We start from the raw sequence: 16546 nt of genomic DNA on the forward strand, positions 1-16546 counted from the left end.
TAAAGTACAATTAATACGAGCATTTGTGCTAAAGTGCTAATTCGCTGAAAATAATTTTGACTTTACATTTTAATAAACTGTTTATTGTCTTGGAATAATAGAAGTATTATACATATATGTATAATATTTTTCACAAAATACAAGATCACCATGTAAGTTCTCATGATAAAACATTATATAGTTATATTATTCATATTAAAGGATGATGTAAGTAACATTGTGAGCATCTTTAAAAAAAAATGTTTTTGAATATTTCTTATAAACGAGTATTGTTATTGTTTTATTATATAGATATAACGCAACTTTGTTTAAAATATGTAAAACTTGGTGTCTTCCTTTTTTTGTGTGTAGAGTGTATCCGTTCAACTTTGGTGATTTGACGATATGCGTATACGTTTTATACAACTACTTGGAGGCAAATCCTCGCGTGCCTTGGGAAGACCTGCGATACCTCTTCGGGGAGATTATGTACGGTGGACACATCACCGACGACTGGGACAGGAGGCTCTGTAGAACTTTCTTACTGGAGTACATGCAGCCGGAACTGGTAAGCTCTGTTATTTTTACTCTCTCAGATCTTTTTATAACTCGCGTAATATCACGTATGTTACGTGATATTACGCGATACGTATTAATTTGAATAAAATGGTATTTTATAATTAAAAAGTGAAAACTAACTTTTAGTAAAGTCGACGGTTAAAATACAGTATATGTAAATGCGTATACTCTTTTATATTTGGTCTATTTCTTTACATACAATTATTACCTTATTTATCAATTGTTATGACGAATTTCATTTAGGTAAATCGAAACGGCCCATAGCAAGTACAAACGATTCATGATTTTCAAGAAACAACGCTCCATTCCAGCATCTTCAGACGCTCTATCTGAACGAAAATCAAAAATTATCTATAAATACATATCTTTTCGGAAAGTCTTACGTTCGGGATTAAGCGTCTTATTGAATATTACATCTTGTTTTGCTGTACATAGACTTTTTCAGAGTATCTAGAACTATACTAGGTTAATATATTGAGTAAATAGCGACATTGTGTTTTATCACTGATATAAAATAAGAAAAACCTTTTTAAAAAACAATTGCTTATGAGAAGAAAACAATTGTATATCACACGTAGTTTGCATTTAAACTTTGGTAATTACAGGTCGATGGAGAGTTGCCTCTGGCACCAGGATTCATATCTCCTCCCAACTCAGACTATGTAGGCTATCATCACTATATTGATGACTTTCTTCCCGAAGAGACGCCTTACTTATACGGTTTGCACCCTAATGCAGAAATCGGTTATTTGACCACAGTTTCGGAACGACTTTTCAAGGTACCGCCACTTTCAAATGAGAAATGTATCTTGAAAAATAGAATCAATCACTATCGAATATTTTTACAGGTCGTCTTTGAAATGCAACCTCGAGATACAGGAGCACAAGCTGGTGGTGGTGCGAGTAAAGAAGAAATGGTACTCTTTTTTTTTAATTTGATCGACTGATTTTTCTTATAACGATTTAGGATGCCCTGAAATAATAAATTTATTTGATACAAACAGGTGCGATACATATTAGATGATATTATGGATAGAGTACCGGAACCGTTTAACTTAGTGGAACTAATGGGGAAAGTGGAAGAACTGACTCCGTATACAATAGTCGCGCTGCAGGAGTGCGAGCGTATGAATCGGCTCATGGGGGAAATTCGACGATCACTGAAGGAGTTGGAGCTGGGTCTTAAGGTGAAGTTTAACACTTATTATTGCCACAAGTATAAACCCTATGAAATTATACTATAACTCTCAAATCTCTCATTACCATATTTTGTTATACAGAGAGTTGTAATATTAAGTTAATTCATTTTTTAAGCATAATTATGCTAACGATATACTTAATTTAGATATGAAACCTTGTTAATATTTATTATTTCAATGACATATGTCTGACCCAAAAATATTATTGACACAGGGTGAGTTAACAATAAGCAGTGACATGGAGAATTTGATGGAGTCGTTATTCATGGACCATGTTCCCGATTCTTGGACAAAATTAGCCTATCCGAGTCTGCTAGGTCTTGCTGCTTGGTTCTCTGACCTCTGTTTACGACTTACAGAACTTGAAAACTGGTCTGGGGACTTTAATGTAAATATATTTTTTATGTATTTAAACTATTACTTGCTACATTTACTTTTGATTTAATGTTAAGCAATGGAATACCAACTTTTTTCACTTTTTAAATAAATATTTTATTAGCTCCCACCGGCGGTATGGCTTGCGGGTTTCTTCAATCCTCAGTCGTTTCTAACGGCCATCATGCAGCAAACGGCGCGCAAAAACGAGTGGCCGCTGGATAAGATGTGCCTTAACTGTGACGTCACTAAGAAAAACAGGGGAGATTTTAAGTTAGTGGCTTGCTTCTTTTAATATTAAACTAATTTTATTTGATGCTTGTATGTATTTTTTTTTTTTGCTTTATTTATTATTTAACCTCAGTGCACCCCCACGCGAGGGCGCCAATATCCACGGCCTATATATGGAAGGTGCCCGCTGGGATACGACCACGGGTGGTATCGTGGAATCACACATGATGGAGCTTTTTCCCATGATGCCTGTCATATATATCAAAGCAGTTACGCAGGATAAGCAGGACACGAAAAATGTGTACGAATGTCCAGTTTATAAAATACGGTAAGTATTATGTATGATATATTATAATTATATGCATAATATGTAGGGACATACTTAATAAAACAATGGATCGCAATAAACTTAAAATACCAATGTGATTCAGAGATGGCTTAACCATCAACTTTCATATTAATTACCTCGACTGTTAAATTAATAATTTATTCAAGTAAGTTTTGTCTGATTTTTTCTGTGTTTGCGTTTTTCTTTCGAATGATTAGTGCAAACATGCTAACACGCTTCGTGAAATAACGTTTTTACAAATGTCGAGAATACATGGTAATATATGGCTAATTGTTTAAGTTAATACATTTATGTAGGTATTTAGAAATGCTTATATCATGTTTTGGTACAGTCATTTTATTTATATCCATAAAATCCTCATCAGGAATATTATATAGCTACAATTCCGATTACATGCAGCTAGAAACGTTTTTGAGAAAGAAACATATACCTTTCTCGACGTTACTTATGCCTTTCATACTAAATGATCTTGTTGGGAGTTGTTTTCGGGGGTTCTTTCGGGGTTACGGCTCGCTATATAAAGGCTTAAAAGTGATCGAAATGTTTGTCGAATTTAATATGTACGTATAAGGTATAAAATTTTATGTGTATTTTTAATATTTGCAGGATGCGAGGTCCAACGTTCGTTTGGACATTTAACTTAAAGACGAAGGATAAGCCGACACGGTGGACTCTTGCCGGTGTAGCATTGTTGCTTGGAGTGTAGCAACGCTTCTGGAATTACTAATTTTCAATTATATTATTGCTTATTTTTCTTATGTTATATGGCGTTTATAATGTTGTGAAGATAAAGTTAGGAAAAATAAATTTAATAACTTATATTTTTATTTTATTACGTAACATTGGACATTTAAAATTTAAAACAAAATATGATTAAGTATTTTCTTAAGACTTTAAAAACCTAAAACTTTGTGTTCGATACACGCTAGTACAGGGTCAAATAAAATGCACATTTTATAAAATTTACATTTATAATTCAAACGAAATTACTTTTTTTAATTGGGGCAATAAATAGGTACATCATAGTTTTATTCCTTATATTGATGTAATGGATTTAAATAAATACCAAATACAATGAATATTTTAAAGAGAAAACCTGATTACAATTCATTTATACCTATTTTAAAATAATATTTTGTATGAATTCGTTGATTGAATATTAACGACCTTTTTTTATAAACATTGCTTAACGGCTGATTGGTTAAATACTTATTTCTCCCTTTCTATAATAATTATTATTGACTGACACGCGACGCTTGGGGTTTGTCTGGCAAATAGGATCCGAAATAAGGACATTCGCCAGAGAACTAGTCACCGACATTGCGTGTAGAATTAGCTCGCTGAAGTGGTGAAACGTAGTGTAGGATGCTCTGTGGCAAGGTGGCCCAAGATCGGGATGGTTGGCGTTCTATGGGGAGGCTTTCGTCGAGCAGTGGACGGCAAAAGGATGACATTCGAAAGAAGAAGACACGGCATTGTTTAACTAATCACCCGCTAAACAATTACTCACTGTCATTAATAGTTTTTATATAATATTAAACGATAGTCTTAAATGGCAGTGATACACATAAATTATAATGACTTATAATCAATTAGTTCTAAAATATTATATATCTGTAACTTTTCTATATAAATTTGATTCAGATTATTTTTATTATAAAAATATACTTATTACTTGAAATTATCAAAAATATTGTTTTTTTTTCACGACATAGATATAAATATGATGATATGTCAAATTACCTATCAAGAATCGGATTTAACTAAAGTGCGTGAATTAAGGATAAATCTTTAAGATGTTTTTTGAAATAAGCAATAAATTCACAAAGAATTACATATATTTTGTAACTCACTAACAAATATTTTGCACAGGTATAGTTAATATCATAGAACAAAAGCCCGTGAACAATACATCTCAGTAAAGGCATTCTTTCAATCCAAGTATACTAGAGTAGAAACGTTCGAAACCAGAGTAGCGATGGTTTTCACAGGTAACAGGTGCATCAAAATTCAGCACAAAAACATCACAGTAAAAAGCATGATTTTTCAATATATTCTGCGACAAGCTGCGGACATTTATAATTTTAAAATTAAATTATAATCATATGTCTACTTTTTGTTATACTTATTTAACGCGGTCAGCTATTTAAATATGTAGCCAGACAGATTCGAATGCCCTAGCATCTTGCCAGAGATGGCTAAATTCGGATGTAGCTGCGAAGGAGGCAACAAAGACGAGGTATCAATAGATCTTGCGTTCACGGTCTTTTGGACCATCAAGTTTTAAATAGTTCAAAAATAGAAAATTGATTTAAAATATTTTACATACATTATAAAAAAATTTAATTTCATGTATAAAAACAAAAATGTCAGAATATAATATTTCAATTTAATCTTTTCATTTAATCTGTGATAAAATAGAATGTGTATAATAAGAATTTTCAATTTTAAGTTTTATAAATATGATAGAATTTCGATTATACAATTGTGCAAACTACTAACAACTTACAATATAAATTATGACAATCTGTTAATTTTATACTTACTGTATTCGTTTATCAATATCACCCACTTCTCGCCTTTGTAGATGATTTTGGAGAAGCGTTATCGTCAGACGGTGGTTCAGAACCTTTGACGGTAAACGTTACATAGTATCTTTTATTTTTATCCAGTTTCTCAGCAGGTAAGGCTATAAGTTGTCTTTCTGTACCATGAGACACTTCCAGAGTTACATGTGCTTTTCCAGAAGGTGGTTTTGAATTAATTTTAGGTAGAAAGCCTTTCGATTTACTTGTTCCTGCTGTAGCTGGCTTGGGCATAGTGTGGTGATTCCATTTATAGGGAACTTAAAAAAAATGTTATATATAATAAACTTTAAGTAATAAGTTAATACTTATAAATTGGCTACTTACTGTACGCGGAGCAAGGAATTCCTGTATAAGCATGTACTGCGTGAAAACATCGATGGGTTTTACTCGTGCACAGACATGGGTTATCCGGAATAGCACTCATTTTGTATAATTCGCTTTCTCCATAATCAAAATCAATTGCCTTTTCTGGTAAATTATCTAAATGTCTCTTACCACTTTTTTGCAATTTTCTTAAACTTTCATAAAGAAATTGCTCAAAACTGCTAAATGAATAATCGGTGCTATTATAAGGACCCAATCCAACATTAGACAGACTAGATTTGTTAAATTCATCAATAGCTCTTTTCACTAAGACGGCCTCATTCGCTTTACTCGTTCTTATTTGTAAGCGTTTTAGTTCTAATAAATGTTGAAAGATTTTTCGTTCACAATAATACCTGAAATCGTAATGTTGGTAATTAAAATGTAAAAACAATATTGCGAATCATTATGAAATATATTTTACTACCTCCTCATATTTGTTTGTATTCTTTGTGTGACAGACTTCATATCTACAGCTTTCTTATCTCCTGGTTTTCGAACCGGTATTTTACTGTCAGATTTTCCTAAATGTCTTGCACTCCGACGTTGTTGGTAGTAGGCATTAAGTCTTGGACTCATAATTAAACGTTGGACTGGTCGTGGACTAGGTTCAAAACCAGAATCCATTAAGCCGCTAGATTCATAACCTCTTTCTGAATTCTCACTTTTAGACCTGATTGTTATTCTACTTTTCAATCTACCTTTCTTCCGAAAACGTTTTCTTCGACCATTTGCTTCTGATAGACTATAGTAAATTTCATTATCACTTATACTAGGGATTCTTCCAAATGAACTTTCTCTTACATCCCGCATATTTTCTTCTCCCATTGTGTTAGATTTTTTTAATATACCGACGTTTAACTCTGCCGTGCCTACAGTGTCTGATAGAACTTTGTAACTTTCGGTTTCATAAATACTGCTTTTCCTACTACTTACTTGGCTATCTTTTGAAGATTTACTAACACGTCTGGGAGAGATCTGTGACAATGGAAGACTTTCATAGTCCTTTTCATCTTGTAAAATAACTTGCTGCACTGCTCGATCCTCAGTTGTTGTATCATTGTCTAGTATTGTTATAATACCTTTATCAGGAATTTGAATATCTTCACTGCTAGCTGCTTTAGAACTAGTTAGAACTTGATCGTGCTCTTTTGCTGGAATACTTTCACTTTGCTTGAGAACTTCTTTTTGCTCTTCCATTAAACATTCAGAAGCATTTTCAGAGTCCTTAATTATGATTGTTTCGTCTTTGTTTGAAAAAGACACGCTCGGTGAACTCTTCTCTTCTTGTTCTTTACCTAAATTTTCTAAACTAGATTTGGAATCATCTTTACACTCAGAAATAATTTTATCTGGGCCAGATAAAATTTGAAAAGATGACATTTTCATTGTATCTGAACTATTATCATTGCTATCTTTTTGTTTTAATTCTGCATTTTGCGGTTCAATGTCTATTGACGACTGTTCATTTTCAAGAGTTTTTGTCTCTTTATCTAAATCTTTTAAAGAATCAGGTATTTCTATTTCACTTCCTAATTTTGAACCATCTTCTACTTTATCAGGATCATGAGTAATTTTGGACGTATCTTCTTCGTCAGTTTTCAAACTGTAACTCTTTTCAGTTGTATCCTTTTCAGTAGATTGCTCTGATTTATCCAGCGGCTTTATCTCAATCTTCTTGTCTTCTATCACATTACTTTGAACATCATGGTCCTTTTCTTTTTGTGTTTTATCTTCTTGTTTTGATTTTTCATCTAAATCTTTATGCGTGATAGATAAATTTGTTGTTTCTATCGAAACATTATTCGCTGAATCTAAAGTGACAGTTAGTTCTGAATTGCCATGCTGACTAGATTCACGTTCCATATGAATTTGAGCTTCTGTAATTACCATATTAGTCTTAACTGATATTGTATCCGTTTCTGTTTCACTGTGAGTTTTATTCCTTGATACGTCAGCTTCTGGTGCTGGTTCTATTTCTAAGTTTGCTTCGAACGGTTTAGAGGGTAAAATTTTACCTTTATCACTTTCTTCTACTTCAATATCTTGAGGTATGTTAGCATTTTTAAATTTGACAATATTCACGCTCTGTTTTTCAAAGTCATTTTCGATTCTAATAGAGGTTTTTTTCCCTTTACGTTTCATGCTTAGTCGTTCGCTTGATTCAGTACTACTGTCTGATGTTGATGTCGATTTCCGTTTACTACGCTTTCGATGTCGCCTACTTCTTCTTTTTTTTGAATAACTAGGTGTTTCTGATGAGCTTCCTGACGTAGACCGTGAATAACGGTGACGATACCTTGCACAGCTTCTACTTCGCCGAGATGGCTCACTTTTTGACCTGCTTTTCTTATCTTTGGTATCTCTTTTATTTTTTTGTTCTTTTTCAGGGCTATTCTCATATATTTCGTATTCGCTATCATAACCATCACTAAAACTCCGTTGTTTTTCTATACGCTTTTGTCTGCGTTCAGTATATCTGTTCCCGTATTTTTTTGTTTTCTTTCTAATTTTCTGATCTTCAGATGAGGTACTACTACTACTACTCTTTGACTCTTTATTATCTTTTTTAATAATACGCCTTCTGTCGGAAACTGGACTTGACATTTCTACTACTTCACGTTTTTCTATTCGTATGCGGTCCCGTACATCTATTTTTGTACTTGTTACTTTTCTCGTTGGTAATGCAGTTATTGGTGCAGCATCAATTACAATATGTGTATTAGAAAGTTTTGAAGCAGGTAAACCACCTTGCATTTGTAAATATTTTGCAGTAGACCGATGACCCCTACTAGTTGCGCAATCTAAAGGCGTCAAAGGTTCATTTTTTGCTGATCTAGCAACAGGGTTAACTTCTGCACCGCGGTCTAATAACAACCGGCAAAGATCGGCATTATCGGTAGCTGCAGCGATATGGAGAGGGGTTCGCCCTTCATGATTCGTAGCATTAACTTGTGAAGGTCTTCCATCTAATAACCATTTTACTAATTCTCGACGTCCTGAGGCAACAGCTTCATGCAATGGCAAGTCTCCTTTGGAATTTCGCAGCCATAAATTTGTTCCTCTGGCTCCTAAAAATAAATGTTATATTATTAAATTTTAAAAATATCCCACAAATCAATCATGCATTTAGTCTTTTCAACTAACCAAGAATGCGTACAGTCTCAATTTGACCTTTAGCAGCTGCCGTATGAGCAGGACTTCTACCTCTTCGATCTTGTCGATGAGCATCAGCCCCATGAACCAACAAAGCAGAGGTCGCATCAGCATGACCCAGTGCAGCTGCATAGTGTAACGGTGTACAACCATGTGAGTCAGCAACATCAACACGAGCACCGCAAAGACCCACTAATGTTTCTAACGCTTCTGTATGTCCTCGCGCCGACGCACAGTGTAAAGCTGTTAAGCCATCTCTGTAACAACAGTAAACATTAATTTAAAAAAAACACTATCAATATGATCATCAATATTATATATCTAATAATGATCAAAACGTCAATGCATCCATCGTATAGATATATTACTACTTATTGACAATATCTCGTTATCGTGCTTATGATGAAATAAGAGAAAGGATTATTGATAATAAATATTTATTTGTTAGTTAAAATATTTGAAATCAGTTTAAACGCTAAGAAGCTTTTGTCAAAGTAATGAGTCTGGGATGACATGGACTCGTCAAAACCAACTAAATGAGCCATTATTATAGTGGTTTTAAAGTTTCCATTCAATAGTTCAAACTCGAAAAGAGTTTGAAAAACCTCCTGAATCCATCATCAGTTCAACTCGATTGTACTAAATTATTGTATACTAATCCGAATTACATATACTTGAAAAGTTTTAAATCGATATAACAATTAATTAGAACTAGGTTAAAATCTGAATATGTTTATATACTGACTTTGTAAGTATATAAACAATCATACAAAAAAAACTAACCGTAAAATAAATCGTGTTCAATTATTAATCAATCTAAATACCTGTCAGCATCGTCAACACTCGCGCCAGCCTGATGTAAAGCTAACACCGCGGCGGCTGAGCCGGCGGATGCAGCCCATAGTAAAGGCGTGCGACCATCCGCATCCCTGACTTCTACTCTCGCATCACCTTCTTTTACTAAAGCACGGAGTACTTCCAAGGCTGCTCCTCTGCTCTATGTTATTATTTTAGATAATATTATGGGTTAATTATTTATTGCAAAGTAACTCTTCATTTATTTAAAGGATTTATTTTTGCAATACATAGTACCTGATGATCTGTAGCAGCTGGCGCTCCACACATTTGCGCGGCGTAATGCAAGGGATAACCACCGTGTTGGTCCGGAGTAGCTGCGTCGGCCCCTGCGGCCAACACCGCTCTTAGTGCTCCCACCTCGCCACAAACTATAATTATTATATTCAATAACTACTATTGTCTAATTCATTGATAGGTGACCGTCCTTAGTCCAGTCAGATTCAATTTAACTATGAAATGGGTTTTCTTCATTTACATTCTTTTATGACACTACTTTATTTATATGATAAAAACAGACAATTTATATTTATTTTAGGAAGATAGACAAATAAATACACCGCCTGATGGTAAGCTGTCACCTGCACAGCAATTTGTAATTAAGCTGACTCATTCACAATTTAAACCGGGATAAAGTAATTTAAAAAATAAAGTTGTTTGAAGAAGAATAAATGCTCATGGTTGGTACCCACCCATAGAGAATTGCATAAAAGCCCACTACCTATTACAAACGACAGTCGACGAGCTGGCGCAATGGTTACTGCTGCGTCACTGTTCGAGTATTCGATCCCGGCTTAGAAATAATAGGCCATAAAATATGTGTCAATTTAGGTCTGGGTGTTTCTAGACTCATAGTTAAAAATATTATTACGATGGATTGAGAAATATTAACAATATTTTAGCTTAATTATGAACAATAAAAAGCTGATAGGGAGAGCTGAGTATACTGTACCAAAACATTTTGGTCTATAGTAAATAACGAATAGAGACGAACTAAATGTTCCAAAATTAATTAAATTTATTTATCTGGTTATTTATTAATAGTAATTCGTGAGAGAGAGACATTTTTACCTTACCTTATCTTAAATGAAACAAAAGTTTGACATTGAGAAATCAGAGTTGACCTTTTCAATGTTTTGTGACGGAAAACTAAGTCCTAGATCGACGTAATCTGGGGGTTCAAGGACCCGGCCTTGTTCGTCGCTCAATAAAGTAGTTACGACACCCCTTGCCTCCTTAACAACGACATACAAACTTTGGTCATTCTGCCCCTCAGTAGCCATTACTAGAACATTACTAAATCATGAAAACAATTTTAAACAAAGATGTACGAAATATTATATTCTTAGTACTTTATCATGATTAGCATTTTCGTTGTTTTGTTCGTTTTAATAAAATTTGATGACATCATATAATTTTGTGAGCAATTATAATTTTGTAAACTTATTTAGAAAAGTAAAGGTTTAAAAAAGGAAAGTTTTTAAGTTCGCCCAAATTCGTAGGTTAGCTGTGATTTTGGTAAGAAATGTAAGAAACACATTGGGTCCGCATCGTATAATTCTACTTTAAAATGAAAGGATTATCTGAAAAAATAAAGTTGTTAACTGTTATTTTGAAACGAGACTAAAAAAATATTGATAAATTGTAATAAATAATTAAACATTCTATTTTTAGGTTAAGTATGCTTATCAAAGACAATTTACACTAGTGCTTTGAAAACACTAATTGTTAGCGATACATGAATAGAGATTAAGATGAATGCTATGACTGACATGAGTTGACAGTCGTAAGTGACGTGGCGTGCACGCGAAACGTAGATTCCGCTGTAGCGGTGATAATGTGAAACCGGTTTCACCGCGGAATGACTTCGCTATACAACTTACTCAGCAAATTGATCTAGTGGAGACGTCATGCGCAAATCCGTTTTACATGTTTGATTGAAAAAACCAAACTAATGATACGCTTGGTAATACTTATCGTTTGTCTTGATAATAGTATAAAAAACTACACAAAACTAATATTATAAATGAAGATATCATCTAACATTAGTTTATGGCATTTGTTGTAAAAAAACGATTTTACGATATGATTGCGATAGCTCCTAATTTATAATACAAATATATATATATATATACGACGACGACCCGACGACCTTAAGAAGGTGGCGGGCACCAACTGGATGCGGAAGGCGGAGGACAGGGAGCTTTGGCGCACCTTGGGAGAGGCCTATGTTCAGCAGTGGACAACGATTGGCTGTTGATTGATTGATTGATATATAAATACCTAAATGTTTTTAAGGAGATTATTTATTATTATGATTATTATTTATTATATTATTAATTATTATTAAACAGCGTGAAAATAATCGAAGCGATACAATCGATCATATAGTATGGTATATCTACAATTTAAAATTGTCCTAAATAGAAAACTTGCCTGTAGCCCAATGAACAACGGTATGCTGTTCGTTATCCTTAGCGTTGACATCTGCACCGGCTGCCAGCAGCGTCTGCACGAGTGGTACGTTGCCATGAACGACAGCTAAATGTAATGGTGTCAGACCATCAGCATCACGCGCATCAGCTAGTGATGGAGCAGCCATTAGCACGCGGTCTGCACACGCCGCACGCGCTGCCTGGCTTGCGCCCGCGCCGCTTGAAGCACAGTAGTGCAGCGCGCAACGTAGGCTGCGATCACGAATACGAACCGATGATGGCTGAAGAATTTATTTTTCTTTTAAATTAAACCAAAAGTGTAGCGGACAAGAATATTATTTGAATATTCGACATTATGGAGCAGCATGGTGGAATAAGCTCCACACCTTATCCTCAAAAAAAAAAAGGGAAAGGAGGCCGTTAGCCCAGCTGTGGGACATTCACAGGCTCTTACGGATGTCATAAATCAATATTTAGTTTATATATACATAAAAAAGGAGTAATAGGCAAGATATCTTACATTGCACTGAACGATGCAAATATCATAAGCAATATCATAGCAAACAATATCACAATTATCTTTCGCAAAGAAGAAAAAATATTTATATATAAATATGTCAAAAGAGAAAAGTATCTAAAAACCCCAGTAGAACATCTTTAACAGTTCTATTGACTTCTTTGAATCAAATGTCCCACTCAATAGGATTTATTAGAAAAACATAATCAATACTCTTAGCCATTGAATTGTACACTTGAAATCATAGTGCAATATTACAAAATGCCATTACTATTAAGCTGAAAAAATGACAATTATCTTATCTATATAAAATAAATAGATTTGAAACTTATTCCATGACGCTGTTCCAATGCGGGTTGAATGGTTACAGATTTCCTTACGATATTTTCCTACATTGGCGAGCATAAAGATGAATTATTAACACAAAGAAAATTCAGTTGGGCTTTGCGGATGTGTGAACCCGCAATGTTCAGTTAAGACTCATGTGTTCTAGCCACTGGACCATCTCGGCTCAAAATTAAACAATAAAATGACAAACGTAAAAAAGACAATTTATCGTGTTTTTCTGCCGAAATGAAAACAAGGGGTATTTTATATTCTTTCGAAGTGTTAAGCTAATATAAAGAAATGTAAGTCGTAATTCCCATTGCCGACGTAAATATAAAATATAAAAGATATAAATTTACGTTCGGGTGCCCATTAGTTCGGATGCCGTACTAAGTAGATATATAATATTACTATATTTAATAAGCAATTTTGCAATATATTAAAACAGTCATTTAATTTAGGAACTTTTTGTTTAGTTTTATTAATACTTTTGGATACTTTGTTCACTAATTAAATTAAATTTTAATTTAGTAGATGTTATTCGATTTTGATTTTAAAAACTACCAATCAAAACCAAGACAAAAGAGAGGCGGTTGGTAATGAGAAAGATGTAAATTCAATGGTTAAGGCAGATGATAATGGAGAATTGGCACGGTATGTATTGATGATTAAGGATGCTCTGTTGTTGCGAACCTGCTGTGCTTTGTGCTTAGTTAAAAACATTTTAATATTTTGTAAGTGCAAGTAATTTGTTTGTTGTTAAGTGTGATTGAAACGTTAAGAAGTTATTGCATATTTGGTTTCGCTTGCATTACACCGAACAAGAAGCCCACAATCCCTATTACAACTAACAATATGTTGTATATCAATATGTTGTTTATCAATATGTTGTATGTCTTTCTTGAAAATGCCTGTTGAAATTTTTCACAAAGAAAATATTTTTATTGCTAATTATTATTAGAGATGATTGCTAATTATTATTAGAGATGATAACTGAATGTAGGCAAACAATTATAGTCTAAATTGATTTGAAATGCTTCAATTGAGTAATCACTTCAATTATTTTATATTTTTGTACATAATAAACATATTCTTAATGAATATTTTTTTCCTATTATGTTTTGAGGTTTAAAATCATTGTTCCAAATTAAAAAGTTAAACTCGTAACAAAAGCGACTTTTACTATAAAAAGGCATATACCTACGTAACATTAGAAGTTCCGTAACATCGTGGGACTGGGTATACCTATTGATTGACTATGTGTTCCACGCGGTTCAATATTCACCCCTCCTGCTAGTGCATTTCTTTCAAAGCTTTTCAACATAATAGCTTTCAAAATGTTGTATTATACCTTGATATATTATTTCGCTGTATAATTACTAAAGATATTCATATGATCTATGAAACAAGCTTGAACAAGTTAGTGATTAAATTATATTAAAATGTGATGTTATGTCTATTAAAGTTTTATTTTTGGTGTATAATTTTAAAATATTTTTATCATAATAAACTTACAACACCAAACATAATGACTTAAAATGTATTGTTTATAGGCGATGCGATACAACTGACAGCGTCACGAAGCTACGAGTACCTACATCGCGTGCCGAAATTAAACACTAGAAACAAACTTAAAATTCATATTTTAACGCCATTAATGCTATGGCTCTCATTTGATTTATATCTGAACTTATTTTGTACTGCACCAAAAACTTTGTACTGATCCAAAAGTATGTGACGTTATGCAATTTTATTTAAATCACGCCTTTTGTCAATAGTTAACACAAAAACGAAAAAAAAAATGTTAACTGATGAAATAAAACTTACATCTTTATTGAGAATATCAATAACAGATTTATAGTTCGCCTGTTGACAGGCGTACATAAGTGGTGTGCAACCTTGCGGCAGAGGGATGTTTGCATCACCCTTTTTGAAGCCGTTTTTTTCTCGTCTGATCTTAGTACTTTTATCGACGAGATCGCCCCCTGTACGGTGCTTCTTAGATTTTTTTAGTATGCTCGGGATGGGCTCGCCCCGACCGCTCACTCCACGCTTTTCCATAACAATAGAGGATTTAAAGTGGCTCGCGTGCCATGTGTCGGTATGGGTTGCGGTAACTGTAGCGAGCCGCGACGAGCGGGCGCGGAGGGCGCGAAGCTCCGACTGACCCTTGAAACTCGCCTGAAACAACGGCCAGCGGCCACCTACTGCCCGTTTGGTCAGAAAAGGAGTAGAGCTACACGCAACGCCAAACAACGCAAGCATCAAACCAGGTCAAGAAAATTGAATATAAATGGCCGATTATACCTATTTATTATAATTTACAAAAAATAATTACGTGTGTAAGGAATCATCTTTTTACTGTAATATACAATAACTACCTAAAACGTCATCTTGAAATCAAAAACCATTTACTGGCCGGGGTATGTAGGTGTTATGGTGATTTTCTTATGTCCTACGAGTAATGTACCTTAACTGTATCTAAAATCGGTGCTAAATCGAAAGATCAGTTCAACCTTAGCATTTTTCAAACAGGCACAAGGTTAAAAACTGTGTGATTGTTGTGGAAAGTTCTTAGGTAACTGTTATGGATGTTATTACGTAGTCATTATGTTGAAGAATAGCCTTTGACTTATCGTGTTAGAGGGGGATGCGTGACGTCATGCACCGTCCGACCCCACGGCTCTTGATCACAATCGAAAGTTAAGTTTTATAATAAGCTCAAGATTAGGTTTGGATTTGGAAAACTAAAAGAAAACTTTCAAGGCTCGTATTTACATAAGAAACCATAACAATCTGCTACTAATTAATAATTAAAAACAAACTAATGATGCTGATTTTAATTTTAAATATCTTTAACACGTGGTCATACATGAGCTTAGATTGTTTTTATTATGGTTATGTATTTTAAAAAATAACTTGTAGCTTTTTCATATATTATTAACAATCCCTTTTTACATAAAATAGATTGGCGGACGGACGAAAGGAGTCACAAGATGTTTACTACCGCCCCTAGACATTGGCACTGTATATGTAATATCTTATATTAACCATTCTTTAGAGTATCAATGCGCCACAGTATGGTTCGTATTTCAGTTTTATTACTCTCCTTTTAATACAACTACTAAAGAAATCAATATTTTTGTATTGATAACTACTATATACAAGAACATTAAATTCACGCTTAACACGCCAATAGTCTAAATTTAAAACGGGTAAAACTGCGAAGCGCAAGTTCTTATTATAATCATAATATATACTAAAAACTTTTTTACAAGTTTTATGTTCATTTGCTTAGTAGAATTTTCTGTTAGAATTTAAAAAAAAACATTCCAATTATTATTAGTAGGTATATGCTGTGTACTAATAATTTCGTTTTGTATTTGCGACTACGGAGCCCTATAAACCGTGTGGTCGGACACGAACTTGCCCGAATTATTCAAATAAATACATTTGGTATATCAAAGACATGGCTGTGACCCACTACCCTCCATTCGTAATTTGTGGACGAGAAATTTAACGGTGTTCGTTAAACTGTTTTAACAATAAAAGGTAAATAGTCACGTTAACGCATTTATTTTGTTTTACATAAA

At 33.8% G+C, this 16546-nt stretch overlaps 2 protein-coding genes across 3 annotated transcripts in view; one reads left to right on the plus strand and one right to left on the minus strand.

Annotated features, from left to right (window-relative positions):
- LOC126775922 (dynein beta chain, ciliary-like) overlaps window positions 1-3497 on the plus strand; it is a 30974-nt gene extending 27477 nt beyond the window's left edge. Inside the window, exons 75-82 of the mRNA XM_050498089.1 lie at window positions 352-547; window positions 1164-1337; window positions 1407-1475; window positions 1563-1745; window positions 1972-2145; window positions 2257-2405; window positions 2497-2691; window positions 3319-3497. Of these exons, the coding sequence (XP_050354046.1) occupies window positions 352-547; window positions 1164-1337; window positions 1407-1475; window positions 1563-1745; window positions 1972-2145; window positions 2257-2405; window positions 2497-2691; window positions 3319-3418 (1240 nt within the window). The 3' untranslated portion in view covers window positions 3419-3497. The remainder of the gene's footprint in view (window positions 1-351; window positions 548-1163; window positions 1338-1406; window positions 1476-1562; window positions 1746-1971; window positions 2146-2256; window positions 2406-2496; window positions 2692-3318) is intronic.
- Window positions 3498-5137: 1640 nt separating this feature from the next.
- On the minus strand, window positions 5138-15014 carry LOC126775932 (ankycorbin). 2 transcript variants are annotated; one of them, XM_050498116.1, is made up of 8 exons: window positions 14781-15014; window positions 12111-12390; window positions 9912-10045; window positions 9644-9816; window positions 8811-9076; window positions 6091-8734; window positions 5625-6019; window positions 5138-5557 (listed from the first exon to the last, which is right to left on the minus strand). In XM_050498116.1, exons 1-8 carry the CDS (start codon window positions 15012-15014, stop codon window positions 5277-5279), a joined length of 4407 nt encoding a protein of 1468 aa, XP_050354073.1. In that variant the 3' UTR covers window positions 5138-5276. The 2 variants fall into 2 exon arrangements, with proteins under 2 accessions (XP_050354073.1, XP_050354072.1); XM_050498115.1 differs by lacking the exons at window positions 12111-12390; window positions 14781-15014 and adding an exon at window positions 10751-10796.
- Window positions 15015-16546: the final 1532 nt, after the last annotated feature.

This window comes from Nymphalis io, chromosome 19 (genome assembly GCF_905147045.1).
Source record: "Nymphalis io chromosome 19, ilAglIoxx1.1, whole genome shotgun sequence".
Taxonomy (NCBI): domain Eukaryota; kingdom Metazoa; phylum Arthropoda; class Insecta; order Lepidoptera; family Nymphalidae; genus Nymphalis; species Nymphalis io.